The 18,285-nt window shown below is 41.8% G+C and overlaps 1 protein-coding gene across 7 annotated transcripts in view; it reads left to right on the top strand.

Moving 5' to 3' along the window:
- The first annotated feature begins 1,510 nt into the window (after positions 1-1,510).
- The window catches only part of LOC146657194 (pre-B-cell leukemia transcription factor 3), a 56,400-nt gene continuing 39,625 nt past the window's right edge, over positions 1,511-18,285 (top strand). For 2 of the 7 annotated variants that reach the window (XM_085425107.1, XM_085425105.1), the window contains exons 1-2: positions 1,511-3,021; positions 3,610-3,689. In XM_085425107.1, the coding sequence (XP_085281233.1) occupies positions 2,774-3,021; positions 3,610-3,689 (328 nt within the window). In that variant the 5' untranslated portion in view covers positions 1,511-2,773. The remainder of the gene's footprint in view (positions 3,022-3,609; positions 3,690-18,285) is intronic. The other 5 variants (XM_085425106.1, XM_085425108.1, XM_085425109.1 and 2 more) reach the window with 5 other exon arrangements.

The raw sequence follows: 18,285 nt of genomic DNA, 5'->3' as shown, positions 1-18,285 counted from the left end.
GAACATAATGCCAACTTTCCATGTCAGAGTAACTTCTGTTGTTCATCAAATTCAGACTTACATTTTCCATAAAATGAATGAGCTCAAGGGTCAACACAGTTTAATGAACATCAATACACAAAACATGTATATTTGTCAAATATACATGACATGTTTAAAATGCAAAGATGTCACATTCTAGAGAAACTGCTAGTTTACATCTGTAGATGTAGGGAAGGTCAACATAAACCTTTCAAATAAACAAAACCATACACATATATGACAAAAACAAATGAAATATGCTTTTTGTTTTTTAAAAATGTTACAGTATTTTTTTTTCTCTACATTTCAGGTTTCATGAATTAAGCTAATTCCAAATCTGATAAATATCTACACATGCAACATAGTCAAAATTACAGGCAGATGTTGACTGTATAGAACATCCTGTTTGTATTTTGATTAAATTAACTGTGCAAAAATAATTAAATAAATAGATATTTTAAATGCACATGTTCACTCGGTGTGCTAAAAGGTGCTTATAAAAAAAATCATGCTACATCCTGGTATACTTTGCGTCCACGGTACAAATCAGCAGGCTGGTTGGTCACCAACTACTAGTTTTTATTATTATTATTTTATTATGAGAAATCATGCATAACGTAAAGGAAGAGCGTACTCACAGAGGGGCTCTGCCCAAGTTTGAACCAAGGAGTCTGGCTGTGAGGCAGACGTGCTAACCGCTGAACCACCATGCTGCCTGCTGAAACTCCCACTTCTATTATTGATGGCTTCACATTCACCTTTGCACACAGTTACCAACTGGATATAGCGCTTTACTTCAGAAGTAATAAATAGCATTTTAGGCAGCTTTTCTGTTTTTTCAGAGGTCCGGTGATACACTGGATGGGCCGCTTTAAACTACTTACACGTCATTTATTCAGTGATGTCAGGGTGGAAGAAAAGTGGCTGGTGGACAACTTAACAACTCACTTGAGCAAACAAGTCCATATATTTAGCAACACGGCCGTGCTTAAATATTGTTTATGTGACTTTGTCACTTCATTGCAGAGTAATCAGAACCAAGCAAAGCCTATCTATCAAAAGTTCACCATTAACGTCTTTGCACAACACAAGCCCTCTTTTGTGGTTTCTTCGTATAAAACTCTGTCCACATCCTTTATTCCTACACGTTATCGCTGAATTCATTTTAACTGAAGGGAAAGCCCCTATTTTTTTTTCTGATCTCGATGCTTATAGTAGAGGTGCACTGTATATTTGCTGCCATTCCTCCGGCTCAACAACTTGTCTGCTGCCATAGCAACTGCGAAAGAGCACAGAGCAGCGCCGCCTGCTTGTGCAGTGGATGTCACTCGTAGCAACGACCAATCAGAAGTTCCCATCCTTTTGCAAGCGCTGTGGTGAAGATGGAGGGATGAAGTGGGTGGGCTTTCGGCATCATGCATCTGCCAGCATAGGACGCGGAGCTCGTCAGTCTTCGTCATTCTCGCCCGGGATTGGTCGAGGAGCTTTACTTTCCAATAATATAAACATGTCTACTGCTTGCCTGGCTTGAACCGAGGCTTACAAGGGACTGTGCAGTTCTACATCAAACTGTATAAAAACTCTCATTATGTGTTTGCTTGTATTGCTACAGAGCTAAATCTTTGTTATTGCAAGAGAATATGCACATAGCTGCACGTGCACGCGTGAGGAAACGAGGATACCCTGCTGCCGCTGTTGCAAGAAAGAGAGGGGACTCAGCCGTGCTTTCATCATTATAATCACCATCTTAAGTACTAGCGCTTAACATTTTGTTTTTCGGTGTTCAGGCGAGAAGTGACAAGAATATAGACCCCTCCTCTGCAGGGCGGAGCGTGCATTTTCATTTCGTATTTTGTATTTTTTTTTTGTGATTATTTTTTTTCCTGCCCTCTTCCCTGCTCTGACACGTCTGCACTGAGTGAGTGGCATTGGCACACTGTCAATCGCTCACTACTGCTGCCATCAAACAACATAAAACACACACAGGCAGAGGCTGGAGCTCATAAATTTCAGAAGGGCAAGATATTTTTTTGCGCATCGCCTTAATACAGCGTTGTCTCCTAATTAATTTCCTCTCGCCGTTGCTTTTTTTTTTCTAAGCAGAAATCTCCCAACTTTTTGTACATTTCATATTTTTTGTAGTCACATTTGGAAACCTTGCTGCAGATTGTGTATTTTTTTTAAATACTGTCAGTTGTCGCGGGGATAATTTCTGCACATTTATAGCTGACACCTGCGAGCCTAAGATTGTTTTTTTTATTTGTTTACACGTTTTCACAGCGGATATCTTTTTTTTTTTTTTTTTAATTTTGTTGCCGGTGCTTCATGAGGAGGATTTGGACATTTTCGAAAGGAAATGCGCCGGAATCCCACGAAGAGCGCTAATAAATGAGAGACCACCAAGGACCGTTTCTGTCTCTACCGCCCGTCAAAACCCAGAGAAAAGACTGATTGCTATGAGGATCCGTGCGGGATGTGATGGACCGTCAATTTTGACAAACAAGTTTTAAAGAAGAAGAGAAAAAAATATTCATGCGATTTTCTACAAACACAGCCGAAATCAGCGTTTTGGCACTTTGGACCGCGCGTAAAGCGACGACAACTTGGACAGAAGATTTACGCTAAAAAATAGTATTAATAAAAACTGCTGCATATTTTTTAACAAAAGACGCGTGTGTGCTGCCTAACCCCGAAGAATCACACAACCGTACATCCTTCCAGTCTGCGGCATATGTTGTAGCCGATTTCGTATATGAGTTTTTCAATTTGTGTGGCTCAGTGCACAGACTCTTTAGCGGCTACTATGGACGATCAAGCCCGGATCATGCAGTCGATCGCCGGTGTCAGTCTGGCTGGCCACTCGGTACAAGGAGGCATGGCACTGCCGCCTCCACATGGACACGATGGGACAGACGGAGACGGAAGAAAACAAGACATTGGTGACATTCTGCATCAAATAATGACCATAACTGATCAAAGTCTGGACGAGGCGCAAGCAAAGTTGGTTGATTTATATGTTTTATTAACTTCGCCACACCAAAAAAAGAAAAGAAAAAACAAAACAAAACGCCGAACGCATCATTATTGAGATGTGGCCCGTTTAACTTAACTCCCCAATGCACAACAATAGGCTGGAGTGGCTTTAATGATAATCTCACTCTGAGGTGTATTTATTGCCTCGCAAAGCTTTAACACAGTGAAAGTTGCCACTGAGGGAAGCACAGCATTTTAGTTAAACTGTCCTAGTGAGCACGTGTTTTATAAATGTTCATTCATCTACAAAAGTCTACGTGGTGTTGAAACACAATTAATGCCAGTGGGCTCATGTTATGCAGGGAATTGCCACTGAGACTAATATTTACATTAGGGCTTGGTGTTATTTGGTGTTTAAAAAAAAAAAAAAATACTATGACACAGTATACATTTTAGAAGAAAATGCTAACTTTCTGAAGAAGAGGCTTGGAACATTGGAAGGCATTATTAAAGTGGCAACTAAACTTAAAAGCGTGTCCAACCCTATTAACTGTTTGTGTCAGACATGTGAACTATCAGTGAACTTATTTCAGTATTTTATTTTCTCTTATACTGAAACAGGAAACACGGACTGAACTGTCACAGAATGAAACCAGCACTCTTCAGCGTTCTCTGTGAAATCAAAGAAAAGACAGGTAAGATCTTTGTCTAAAATACTGTAATATCAAACTATAAACTCCATCGTTACAGTGATACATGCAATTGGAGAATCAATAAAAACACAGGCATTTTTTTTTACCTCTCAGTGAGCTGATGACAGCCTGCATCCAGGTTATAGGTGACCTCTGACCGAATGAATCAGTCACTTTTTAAAAATACGTCACCGTACCACGCAGAAACTCCCGTTGTCACGGAACAATAGGCAGAGTCTTCTTCCACTGAAGATGCTCTTTTTTTTTCTTCTGCAAGTGTGCTTTAAAGCACTGGTTTGCTTGGATTTGAACATAAAGTGCGCTCCAGATTTCACACTCACCACCCTGCCAGTGAAGAGGCTGGGGAAGTCCCGTAGCATATGCTCTACATATCCTAGATCACACAGAATCCATGCTGGAAAACCTGACAACGTTTTGCCATCAACTTATAAGAGATTTTTTTATTAGTCAAATCATACGATGGGCTCGCAGAATTAATAATTCGACTGCAGTTGTATGAAAGCCTTCCTGCAAAGGTGGATGGTTAATCTTGAAAAATGCAAACAACACATCTCCTGGAAGCTTAGTTAGAGAAAAGGATTGTGAAATAATAATAAAAAAATCCTCTTTTTATATATTTATATGAGCATAAACTGTTATTTCTGTTTTTTAGGACTAGGATTGAAAACCTTTAGCATGCACACACACTTCATTCATATATTATTGAGAGTTGTAATTACAAGCGTTCATTTTTTTATAGCTTAAACTTTGTGTTTTTTTTTTATTTCAAGTCCAAACCTGTATCCCATGAGATTATTGGTTTTACACCTTATGGTCTATTTTCTTAAATAAGGACGCTGGCTTTTTGATGACAATTTTTTTGCAGACAATGCTTATTGAACAGGTGCTTCAAATATCTACTCTCCTATATGTTAGCTATTTATTTTTCTAGTAATATGTATTTTTAAAATGATGAACGAATTTGACTCTACTAGAAAAAAAGGAGTAAACCTGGTGTTTTGTCAGATTTGTGACCTTTGTGCGGTTTATGAGGAAATTAGCTTGAAGGAGGTCATAAAAGTTTATGAACTTCCTCAACACAGGTGGCGTCCACAGGGGCAGGCCGAGGGTCCACAGTCTAGCCGAGCTGCTCTGCTATGTTTGTGAGCCTGTTGATTTCAGGCAATGAAAGAGACGGAGCAATAATAAAAAAAGAGTAGATGCAGATCAAACACGATGCCAGCTTTGAGGCGGAAGTGTTGCTGCGATTGTAGAATGTGGAGCTCACTGAAAAAAACAAGTATTAGAAGTGATTTTTAGTTTCAGACCCAAACCACTTTCCCACATCAGTTTTACTTGTTTGTTTGTTTGAAGTTATAATGGCTCCTGTTTGAATGTTTAAGCTGTGTGAACTCGAGTCATTCAAGTTAGCATGGAAATTATTTAAAGCAACATCATTTGGTGTGTCCACGTGCACGTTTGATCGAGATCCTGGTAAGAAGTGAGTGTGAAAAAGAGACGAGACAGAGGAGGAGAGTGAGCACAAGCCTGCGTGCGTGCATGTGTGTATGTATGTGTGCATGGTTAACCTGTGGTTTAGAGTCACAGCCTCCCCCTCTTAGCCATTGACAGAGCTCAGCTGGTCTGGTGGCCTTGTTGACCGGTCTGCTTTTCCAGCTCACAGTAAGCCTTTCACTGGCTCCTACAGCATCATTCACAAGGCTTCCTTGGCCCTTTCATGTCTGTTGAGATGGCACATGGGGCCGCTGTCTTTTAGCCATGGAGCCCACCGCTGCCTGAAAATGGCTTTTAATAATAAATTTGAAAGTGGTCCAAGAATCATCAGTGTAATTACTGCACACATGTATCATGTTATCAGGGCTTATTGCATGGTGTGCAGGTGATTAGTAAGACTAAGGTCTGGCTTTCGTATTATTTTGTAACGAAGATGGCGAGACTCAGTTGCATTTTGAAATGATTGCGTTTTGGAACGGAAAGGTTAAGAAAATGCATTTTCTAGTAATAGCAAGACACTTCAAAGCATTTTTTTCCAAGGTGTTTGGAAGTTTATGGCACTCTTTTAACTGTTATTGTAGAGCTACGGGCACATTTCTGCATTGCTAATGCCCTCGAAGTATTAATTCACTTTGATATGCTAATTAGAGAGCATTATGCAAGAAATGAGATTAAGTGGCAGCATGAAGTCATTTGCCTGTCACTAAATTGAGTGTTTTAGCAGGAAGGCTTTTTCCTCCAAAATTTCTTGGTTTTGCATTTAGATAAGCTGAATGTGAGATTTGGTTGGCAAGTGTTGTTCTTTGTGCTTTCATGTGTGTGATCTTTTTTTTCCCCTTTAGGTTGATACATAAAAAAAGACAAACAAATCAAAATCTTTCATGTCTCTAACTGTTTTAGGACAAAGGATACATTCACGCTGTACCTTTTCCCCCCCTTAGGCTTCATGAGGAGACAATGAATGCATTGAGTGAAAATTGCCTGCGATTCAGATGAGTTTTGCAGTTATTCCTCTGTGCTGGGTTTGTTTTATCCTGCTGGCTACTCCCTTGTCTTGCTCTCTTGCTTGGAAGAGAGGCTCACAGCAGCAGGAGCAGCGGGAGCGGCAAGAATAACAAAGGTGAAAGATTACCTCCATATGGTATTTCTGACCAGGAAAAGAGAGGTTCTGTAGCAAGACTCCTCTTTGATGTGAGGTTTAATCAATAGAAAGAGATTACAGAAAACTATTACAGGCTAAATCATGGAGTACTACAGAGAGGCTTAGCCCTCTCCACAGCTCTCTCAGCTGCGTGGCGCTTCTTTGGCTGCGTATTGACTTGTTGTTTTCGTGACCTTTGACTCATCAGGTTCAGAAATGGGGGGTCTGGAGAGGTAGGGGAAGGAGGGAGGGAATGTGGCAGAGATTCAGGCTGATGAATGCTGCGATCCTGTGTCAGAGGCAGTGGATTAGGGAGGGTACTGCACTCACAGGTCGAGGCGGTGTCGCCGTTTGGTGTTTTTTTTTGTGCACGTTTTTGATATGGCTTCTGAAAGAGCTGAACGTGCTTTCACGTGTGCATTTGGGTCTGTCCACGCTGTGTTCGGTGCTCGACTGAGAAAGACTGTGCTCACTAAATACAGTTCAGGATGAGCCTGTAATTAACCACATGCAAGCCGGACTAAAAGTGTTACCTGAAGTAAATAGAGTTAGGACTGAGTGGGTAAGCATTTCTGAATTCTGTAGGGAACATGAATTTTAGTGCTGCCAAAGTTAATGAGGAAACTAGTTCTAATTGTATTATTATTATTATGATTATATTTTTATTACAATTTTTTTCCCCTCAAAATTAAGGAGCTAGGGAACAAAAATATATGTTATTTTAGTCAATTCTTTTCTTTTCTTTTTTTTTTGGTTCTACCTCATGGGTTTTTCTTCATCCTGAAAAGGCTCCAGTAAATGCATGACAGAGAACAGAAAGCTATTCAGCAGCAGACACAATTGACTTTGGCTGCTTTTTGTCTCAGAGAGCCCCAGTGATGCGGCTGCACTGACTAGATAGTGTTGTGCCGAATGGCTTGCGCACAGCTGGGTTCTTGACTGGCTCAGTGTCAGGGCCACTAGTGCTTCCCCTTCTAAAGCACAAGGGGGACCGAGGAAGATGTGGCTATTATCTAAGTAGCTCCCAAATACCCTCCATTTCCCCATCATCAAAGATGAAAAGAAGGAGAGCCAGACAAAGAGGAAAAAAAACAGAGTATACATATTGGTTTCATTTGGAAGGGTAAATGCTTTTGTGTTGTGGCGATAGATGTCTCTGCAGCTGTAGTGGCTGGTATCTGCACGTACAGAACCTCAAATCTTTATTTATTTATTTATTTTTTTTGGGGGGGGGGGGGGGGGGGGTGATCTAGTGCTGTCCTTCCATCTACGCACGCACCCATCTTCTTGCACACATCTCCCTCTCTCCCCCTCGAATCGCTTCAAGCGTTTTCTGCAGGCTCCTGCGCGATCAACAGCTCATAATTGTTTTTTGCACATACGTTATGCAAATGAGCCTTTATGGCAACTGGCATAACAATTAGCATCCTCCAACAATATTTTAGTAGGTTAATTGCGAAATTTCTGAATTGTACATCTGAGTTGTTAATTAGGCATGACAGAGGTGGTGAAATAGTTATCTTCAGGCGGTGGCAGCCAGCAGAGGCTGCTTTGGATGCAAAAAGGAAGGATTGATTGAAATTAGTTTACAGCAGTAGGAGCGTGCCTGCTGGAGACTCTTTGCATGCCCCTCTTGCTTTTTGTGGCATCTGTTTGTTGCTGAATGCAAAAAGCACGAGGCAGACGCAAACGTGAAGAAGGTGGGTCACGTTTTGACACCTGTAGAAATATTGCGCTTTTTTTTTTTTGGCTGTTTGAAGAAATACTCGTCCTGCTGTTGTTTTTAATTTTTATTTTTTTATGTCACTGCAGCTGGACTGTAAACAATTTTATAACTTATTTATTCCACTTTTTATTTTTGCATTTTTTTTAAATGTTAAAGTTAAATGTAGCAGGGAAAAACAAAATAAAATATCCATCTGTATTTATTTATTTATTCATAGGCTAAAATGTATTGACGAAAAAAAAATTGTTGCAAAATCTAAAACCCCTTTTAATGCGTTTCTGATTATGAAAACACATTTCATTATGCGTTTTTCTTCCTTTACACTCGTAGTGATTCTATATGATTTCAAGCTATAGCTGGAGTTTATTTACAAGTAAGTAAATAAAGTCACAAAGAGACTTTATTTTAAAATTACTCTCCAAGTCTCTTGTGTCATGATGTTCATTACTGTGTCACCCGATGGCCAAGTGTATGTAATGCCATAGAGCTGGTTATTAGTGTAAAAAGCGTTACAGTGAAAGACTGGCGCAAAGCAAGTCCTCTCTCAGTAATGACTCTGCTATTTATAGGTCCCTATTTCATTAGCCCTAGTGTTTCAGGGAAGAGTCTTCCTCATGGGACAATAGACACCATGATGTTCATTTACTCTTGTACACATTACATGTGGACAACTAAGTGACCCATCATCTGTGAGTGCAAGAACATGGACAGCGCTCTTGAATTTCCTCCTAATTTAGCTTTTTTTGTGCCTGTGTTTAATCTTTTTTAATAGATGGACTTTTTTTGGAGGGGATGTGTGTGTGTGTGTGTGTGTGTGTGTGTGTGTGTGTGTGTGTGTGTGTGTGTGTGTGTGTGTGTGTGTGTGTGTGTGTGTGAAGGTGTTACAGGTGATGCGGTTCTCTTGCTAAAATGATGAAGGAGTTAAAGCCACCAGTCACTAAATGCACACATTTGTAATATCTCGACACCGTGGCGGTTTGCGGCTTGTTGTGTGACAAAAGCGACGTGATACACAATCGTCACCTTTCTTCTCTTTACACACGATTGTTTTCCAAAAACGGGGGAAGGAAAAAAAGGGGCTCTTTGCTGTCTCTGCTACATTTGCGAGCTTGAAAATGTAGCCCCTCTCCCCATTGTTCCAGATGCCATTGTTCCACGTTTCATACATTAGAATGATATATTGAAGGCAGAAATGGGAAAAAGACTGCAATGCAATGAAATTTTAATCAGCGTCTTCTGCTGCTTTAATAAGGCAAATAATTCTTATTGGCTGCTGTGTTAAGATTTCTAATATTTAATTCATAACAAACCTTGCATTATTCTGCTCTTGCCCTAAGACAAGCTCCACTCTGCTGCCTGCTAAAAGGCAACGATGGAGGAGTGGAGGGGGTGTTAAAGGAAGTGCACACCCAGCATTTTTCTTATCAGTTTTGGCATAAATATCACACTGTTTTGATATCGTCCGTGAATTCAAATATCTGTTTAAAATCATTTTAACTAAATGTGTCACTGGAGCTAATGATGGAGAAACTGGGCTGGCACTCCTGGTGATCAGTGGACAAAGACTTAAGTAGCTTTCTTTGTAATTTTGTCAGCAGTCAGTTAAGTGCAACCATTTGCCGGGCTAACTGTCTTTTTATTTTCTTTAGTCCTTGAAGTTCATTTTTGCGTCTGAAGTAATGGAGAGATGGCGAGGGGCCAGCAGCTAGGTGCTGGCTCATGTTACAGAGAAACGGTGGGACCTGTTTTCGTCTCTCGGTGAAATGGCTTAATTGGTGTCAGAGCCCCAGGGATAAAGGCCTCTTGCTCTGAAACACAGCCACACAGGCCCTGTCTTCCCTCAAACCAGGAGGAACGGCCGACGTCTGCTGGTGAATGAGGACTAAGCCGTGGCATAACAATACCAAATGATGTTTGGGATGACAGAAATTAATATGCACTTGCTCCCAGAAAGCTATGATTAATGACGGCGAGCAGGGAAATGCTGTCCCTCCTTTTGCTCCTCTTTGATGGGGGATTGAAAACCAAAAAGAAGGAGGGAAAAAAGGCTGGTTTCTCCTCTCTTTAGAAAGTGGAGGAAGTACATTACACACTGCTATTCTTTTTTTTTTCTTACTTTATCCTCAAGCAAGAGGCAGGAAAATACCGAGCACTGGTAATGAATTTTGGAACCATTCAGTAACATTGTGACCTACTATATTGTCCCGTTGCAAAATCCTCACAAATACATGGATCCTTTTGCAAAGCTGCTCAACCACTGGTCATAACTCTAGTTAAGAATCTGATATCTAATGTTATCTGTAATCGCTAAAAAAAATTAGCAAATGTAATTTTAATAAGAGTTAATAAGAGATGACCTGACGATGGCTTCTTTTCGTATAGAATTTTACGCACGCCCATTGATTCCAAGCCAAAGGTGTGAACAAAATGGTGGTGTGCTGTTGCCATGATAATAATCTGTATCTGTTGTGTCCTAGGAGGAGACGCATGAATATTTAATTGTGTCTGCTCGAGAGATTCCCCAGACCCTTCTGTTCATTTCTTACTTTCTCTAATGCGTTTCCACCCTCCCAGGTACTTCCTCTCTAAGTAATGGAGAATTAAAGCGTGCATTAAAATGATCAAAATTGAAATGTAAGGGATTTCTAAGGACATTTGTCTCAGCACAATGCGGCTGAAAATTCAAATGGCAAGTTTTGACAACGGACATTCTGCTGACACCGTGTATTTGCTTCACGTTGGCTCCTCAAATAAGCATTTCCTCTGTCAAAGTGATTGATATGTATTAAGCGTGCGCTTTTTACATCACGCCGCTTTGGGAGATAATGTGGGTGCGCGCATATAAGTTTTAAACAGCGAATGAGTTCCCCCTCATATTGATCTATTTGTGTTGGCGGAGTGGCAGGTGCTATACGAAGACTGTGTCAGCTTTGATTGTTTGTGTCAGTGATCCGAGCCGACACTGAGCTCTTTTACTGTTCGTCACTGCACTTGCTTCCTGTTGATGAATGGCAGCGCACTGCACAGATCCTCAAAAAAAACCTCGTGTCTGTGCTGTCTCACCAGCCCTCTGAATCAACCTTGGATCTCAGAGATTTTTTTATCTCTTATGTGTACACTTGGATTTTTTTCCAATTCTTTTTATTTTGTAATGCTAAACTGTGGGACATACCTAAAATGTCCACAGGACTTTTTAAAAAAAATTTTTTTTAATGAAATCCAATAATGTAAAAGCTTTCAATGGGAAAGGGAACATCAGTTGATGAGGGACAGGAGGTGTGGTTCCTCTCCTTCTCTAAATATTCAAGTTTAGTTCTTAACGTGCATCTGTGTGTGTGTGTGAGTGTGTGTGTGTGTGTGTTGGCAGGCATGCTAGGTTATGGCGTGAAGGTGAGCCTCTGTAAGTATGCAGAGCACGGCGGGCCTCGCACGGGTGCTGAAGGAGAGCATGGAGTGGCAGAGTTAATTTATTTAATGACTGAGCGTCTTATATCTCCCCAGCCCTGATTAGAATCCATGCTTGATGAGGGAAGCGATAGAGGGGAGTGCGCTGCCCCTAGGCCCTAGCACGTACATTCACGGTTTTCTTTCTCCAGTGCCTATTCCCCCCCCCCCCCCTCCCAATCCACTGGGTTTTGCAATAAAAAAAGAAAGACATAAAAGGGAAAAGTGCACCACCAAGTAGGATAATAACCGCTTGTGTCCGTCACGATATTTCGTGATTATGTCCGTACATGTGATCGTTTTGTTGCACACTGGCAGGAAATGCAGCTCTGAGCCTGATTAAATGTGCGTGTTCGTGTGTGTGTGTGCGTGTGTGTGTGTGGCGTGCTCCGTGATAAAGACGAAGTGCTGTGGAGCTCCATGAACGTGGGAAAGCCAAACAGAGCGTGTCACTTTGGCAGCACGGGCTGTCAGCATTGGGGAGCTGCAGTTGTAAAAACCATGACCTTCCTCTTTGCCAGCATGTCTCTTGCAGAGCCAAAGCACTGCCCTGTAGATCTGGGCTGGCTGTGGGAGGGAATACAAACACGGAGAGAGGGACAGTTGGAAAAAAAAAATGGCAAGAGCCATAATTGTGAGGAAGGGGCGGCTGAAGTAATGAAATACTTCTTGGAGCTATCATAACTGAGAAGGTGAGGGAGGGAAAGCAAAGAGGGGAGAAAACACTCGGCGGCTTCTAACATTTCCACGAGCCATCATCAGTAATGCCGCTGCAGCCTCACAAACCAGAAATTATTTCTTCAGGCGTCGCTGTCAAGTGTTATTCAAATAACACCAGCCTCACATTTGAATAACAGCCGACATTTTGAATTAATTAATCAGACAAGATAGTCTGGGCCTTTTCTCATTAGTCTACAGGTCAGGCTGGGGAAGATATATGCGCCGGTGATGATATACTTGTCTTTAATAGTGATTTATGGAGATTTTGGATTGTACTCGATTTGTCAAAGGGCCTGGTAGCAGAAAAATAGAAGAGTGTATATTTCATTACCTAATCTTTGATACGTTCCACGATGCTAAAAGATACAGTCCCGTTGTGTAGCTGCACAGGAAGCTCTTTTTATATTCGCTCTTCTTGAGTGAAGAGGCACACACACACACACAGAAACACAAAGACACACATTTAATCTCATACTGTAGGCTTCCCATTTTACTTTTCCTATGCAATTAAGCGAGAGCTGTAAATTATAACTGTACCCTACTTTAATTATCGTGGTGTAAAAATAGAGTTCCTGTCTTTGAGAGGATTTCATTAACTTACTCAATATTCCATGTCAGCTCGGAGGATCACAAGATTGCAGTGAGCTTTGTGTTTAACATCCTCTGAAACAAGTGGGTTACTTACCTAGATGCTATTTAATTAATAGGAGGAGCAAATAGCAGTGGGTTTGCATGTAAATATAGACTCCATATCTCCCTGGCTGTAGTTGACCTCAGCTGGTTTGACATTTTATTTGGGTTTCATAGTGGGTTTTGTGCGTGCGTGTGTGTGTCTGAGTGTGTGTGTGTGGTCACAGCGAGCAAAAAAAGTACAGTTTTGAAAAGGATAGTGCTCATCATGTAGTGTCACTTACTTCATGGGTTGTTAGATATGAAGTTCATCAGCAGCTATTTGTATATATATATTTTCTAACATACAGCGGGTTTAATTACCCAGAGTAGACATGTACATCTGTGATTTTATGCTGCACAACATGTGTGTGTGTGTGTGTGTGTGTGTGTGTGTGTGTGTGTGTGTGTGTGTGTGTGTGTGTGTGTGTGAGTGCTGGAGAGTGTCAGGAAGCTACGAGCTGTTGCCATTCCAGTGAGCAGCCCACACATAATGCACCAACACCAGTGTGACAAAACATTCAAATAAATTGCTGTCAGGCTGCCGAAACACCAAGTGCAGCGATTTTTATCTGACATGTGGAAGACCCAGACATGCAGTCCTGACAAGTAACGCCGGAGCACCTGTGAGAGACGAGCGATAAAAATCAGGATACGCCTGATCCTCGGCATAACAATACCTATCATTACTTGATATTATTACTCTTCTTTAAGAGAGAGCTCAAGATGGAAAGATAGTCTCAACGCGTTGGCTTCTTTTAAAGTCTGGATAATAAATGATCTTTGGCCGCTGTTTATTTAGACGCCCACCCCCAAAGAAGAATTTATGGTTAAGTGGAATTATGAAGGCTGATGGCTTTTCAACAAGTATTAAAATGGCTTTTACATTCATGCAGAATTGTTTATTACTCTGAGAAAATGGTCGTATTTTTTTTTTTGTCTGAAGGTTCAATATAAAAAGTGCTAGTGTTTGAAAATTTAATTTACTGGTCTAGCATCAGCATTCACAGATGCAATCAAATGCACAACACACACACACACACACACACACACACACACACACACACACACACACACACACACACACACACACACACACACACACACACACACACGTTCTTAAATATTTACATTAGGCTTTTATAATGTTTAACGCTCTTGAGTAATTCTGCTTTTTAGTTCTTTGCAGCTTAAATAGAATTTAGTGCAAAAATCAACCTGACTGATGATCCTGATTGACTTAGTTTCACCGCTGCACGCAGCATGGAGGCACAAATTAATACTAAGAGAGTCTGCGTTGCTTCACTTATTCTCATTGAGTCTCCAAAATTGACTCAGTAATTCTTAAATCCAATTGAGAAGCATTAAAAATGTGCTTTTTTCGAATCTCCGAGACAAAGGACTCACTGTGCAATGTGCCATCCATTCTCTACTGTATTGTTATTTTCTCCCTTATAGGTTACTAATGAGGAATCGGCCCTCATTATGATTTTAAGGATGAGAGAGGAAAGCTTTTAATTAATGATACGTAAATGGTTCTGAATTGATTATGTTAGAATATCAAGAGAGATGGGTAGAAGCTGTGGTGTAATATATTTTAATTAAGAATTAATTAAAAATGATGGCAATTTTATAGAGGCAGAAAATAGAAGAATTTATTCTCTGTCACAATTAAATCAGCCCCTGATTTAATAAACAGACACATGCTGTATTCACTGAAGAGTTATATTTATACGTTGCGAGGCAGAATTATCCCAAATATTAAAAAAAAAAAAAAAAAGATCAGCGCAGTGTGTCAGTGGTCGACCACAAGCTGGGTTCTCTGGGGTTAATGGTGATTTATCTCATTCCTAATTCATGAGATCCTCCTGGTCTGTGTTAGGTGGATCAATAAAGCTGTGTTTCCTTTTTGAATTCAGTGCCTACAATTAGATTTGCGACGTGGAACACAATTAGAAGTAAGACATGAATGCATGTTTTTATCTCTGGTGGCAAGTGAATGTGCGCTCCCAAAAGATATCAATCTGTTTATGAGGTAAAAAGATTTGTGTGAAAAAGATGACTTGTGACTAGACGTGGACCCTTGTTAACCCTTTTAATTGTTATCTGCTTTCTTTCATTCATTCTTCGGGGCATGGGGAAGCGGAGGACGGCGCATTAGCCGTGCGCGCCGCTATTAAAGGGAGAGAGGTCTTTGTTTTCTGCTAACAGTGGCGTACATGCTCCGTGCTAAACTCCGCGATCAATGGCAGAGAGGCTGCTATCACAGCACTCGATGCAGGCGTAGCTCAGGGGGGCGGGTGGGGAGGGGGGGGGGGGGGGGCGTGCGGCGGGGGTCCCTGGTGGTTCATTTTGATTGGAGCGCAGAGTTTTGTGTTGAAAGGCGAGGGAGAGACAGGCTGTTGGAAGCAAATCCCCCTGGATCAGTTAGAGCTTTGCAACAAAAACACCTTGATATTCCTGGGAACATTTGCTTAGGAAAAAGAATGAATTTAAATAAACGGGCAACGAGAGAATGAAATGATCTAAAGCATTTCTGAAGGTTTCTGTGCTCAGAGAAAGCTCGTGTATCTCTGGCTTAGAATTAATTTAGCAGCCACTTTTCAAATCACAGTAAAGCGCTGCAGTGTACAAAATGGAAATCAGTGTAGCTGAAGTGTTTTGGTAATGACGTTCAGCAGTTTAAAAAAAATTAAAGTTTTTTAAACAAATGAAATATATAGTAGGTGGAGGGTGTTTAAGATGGTGTTAAGTTGATTGTTTGTGTAGCAGCGTGTGAAAGAAAGCCTATATTAGCTAACCAATCTGGAGTGGGAGTAAGAAGAAGAAATGCCCTTTATTAAACACTGAATAGATTATTAGTCCGAGTCTCCTCACGCGAGATCACCCATAGAGGCTCAGAGCCATCAACAGTCACGTGCGTGCACATCGAACGTCTGTGAGTGCGCACACAAATATAAACGCGTACGTGACGCGCAGAGGGACACATGTTGAGGAAACACACACAGGGGCCCCAGATGTGTTCATGCATGCACACGCTGTATATATTGCACGCACGCCAGTGGCTGGCAGAGCATCTTCTTTTTTGACACCTGCAACTAGTTGCAATACATCACTGTCAGGATCACTTTCTCCACCCATCCGCATTTGCACGTTAGTTATCCGCGGAGGCCTTCGTCAAAAAGTTGAGCAGTCCTGACATCAGCTCCCTTGTGGGAACCGAAAAGGTGAAGTTGTGCTGGGAGTTGCCGCGGCGGGTGTCATCGCTGGCTGTACTCGCTGCACCCAACAGCACCGTAATGACTACTGAAGAGAGAAATGATGCTTTAACATGTAACTGTTATGCCATATTAATTGTGTGATGGGCACGTGAAGGGAGATTGTGAACGGCAAAGCCAAACACGTTGCTTTCATCCTGATACTTTTCCCAAGTTACAACAAATATTGTCATAAAATGGAGGGAAAGACATGATAAAAAGCCAGGTGGAGCTTATTTTATTTGGCGGTTCTTCTAGTAAATGTACTTGTGTAAGTGACGACGAGTTTGGCTGTTAAGGAGGAAGTAGTGAGGGCATGCTACCCCTTCTGTGAGCTGCGGAGATGAGGAGAGCCTGAGAGTGGCATTGCTAGCAGTGAGCACCAACAGCGCACTGGCCACGACAGAGAAGAGGTGGGGAGTAGCGGTTGGTGGGTGGGTAAGGTGGGGGTGGGGGTCAGTATCTGAACTGGCTGATGGGAGCCAGAACATGAAACAATGCCGGGGGAACGTCTGGTGGGTTCGCTGCACAGAATTACAAGCGAGGGAGCAGGCCTGCTGAGGCAATTACAGCTTAATGGGGTCATTTGGAAGGCAATTGCCAGGGGTTAATGTAGTATGGAGAGATGAGGTGAGATTGAAGTGAAATTTTTGGCTAGAAAATGTGTTCAAATGAAAAGGGAGCAGGCAGACAAGTCGTGCACTGATGGGGTGGGAGGTTGATTGGGGGAACTGGAATGCAGGCTTTCACTGCCACACAGAGAGACATTAGGCCTGACCATTCACTCCAATGTACACCAGTGCAGGCAAGTGCACATGTCTGCACAGGTACTTTTGCACTCTTTCTCCTTTTGGCCTCTACTTTCTGCCCAAACTGCGAACAAGAGGCCCTCTGTTAGCACTCTGCTTCTGAACACTGCCTGTATTACCCACAGGCATGCCCAGTGGAGGTTTTCTTTTGCCTTATATTACTTGTGATATCAATTCCTGCATTGGGAGCATCAACCATCAGGGTACAAAATTGATTTTTTTTTTTTTGTGCAATACAGAGAAAGATGTGTCAGATAAAATACAAGAGGCACCTTAGAGAACAAGGATAAAAAGGATCATTATGTGCTGTTACGTTAGCCAGTTCATTACCTTAATTGCTCAACATAATCCGGTGTTGGAAGGGTGCATTGGAGCTTTGGGAAGGAGTCTTTGCCAGGGCTTCCTACCCCGGGTCTCATCTCCCTGATCCCCTGATCTGCAGTAAGCAGACTGATCATGCTAAAGCTAAACTTTGATCAAAGCCAAACTTATTTAAGGTCAGCCATGTGAAATCTCCTGGGAGCTGCAGTGTGCGCCGAAGCGGACTGCGATATAGGAAGTAGTACAGCGCTGTGGCTTGCTGCTGCTGCCGGTGACCGTGCTGGATCACTGGACAGCAATAGCATTATCATCAGCCCTTTCAAGTCTTCAGCATTTTTACACGATTATGCTCAACAGTGGAACTTAAAACCATCCACGGCTGGAGATTCCTTGAGAGTGCGTTCTCGCTCGCACTCTTATCCTTCTCTGTCTGTCTTTTTCTCCCCCTCGCTCTCTGTCATCTCTGTGAAGTCTGTGTATCCCCTTCCCTCCCCCCTCCCCTTTCCCCATCTACACAGGGTTTTGGCCAAGAGCCGGCCACTTCACTGAGGCAGATTTTCCCAGGCTCCCCGAAGGCTATTTTACCAGGATTCCCATTAGATCTTTACCCATTACCAATGTTCCAAGTCATTTACAGAAGAATCTATTTATTTTATGTCGTAATGAATTCATTTGCCAAGCCTATTCTTAATGAAACTCTTCTTTTAACATGCATGAATGAATCATTTACTGTATTTTGTATATTTGGTTTGATTTTTATCTGTCACTGTCTCTGAATATGCCCCAAATCATTCCCACAGTATGCTCTCCGTCACAGTGCAATATTGCACAATGCAGAGGTGGTGGAGCATTGTGTCAGTGCTGCAGGAAAAACAAGGATGATGCAACTGTGTTGTCATTTTAGATTGACAAATAGACAGTGGCAGACCATCAGAAAGGGGAAGAGAGTGGAATGGTATCGCTGACAAACTGCTATGACCTTTGGGGTCCTTTGGCC

Source organism: Rhamphochromis longiceps, linkage group LG12, assembly GCF_057381845.1.
Source record: "Rhamphochromis longiceps isolate RC_006_pf linkage group LG12, R_longiceps_female_GT1.1, whole genome shotgun sequence".
Classification (NCBI taxonomy): domain Eukaryota; kingdom Metazoa; phylum Chordata; class Actinopteri; order Cichliformes; family Cichlidae; genus Rhamphochromis; species Rhamphochromis longiceps.
This window is presented reverse-complemented; position numbering and strand designations above follow the sequence as displayed.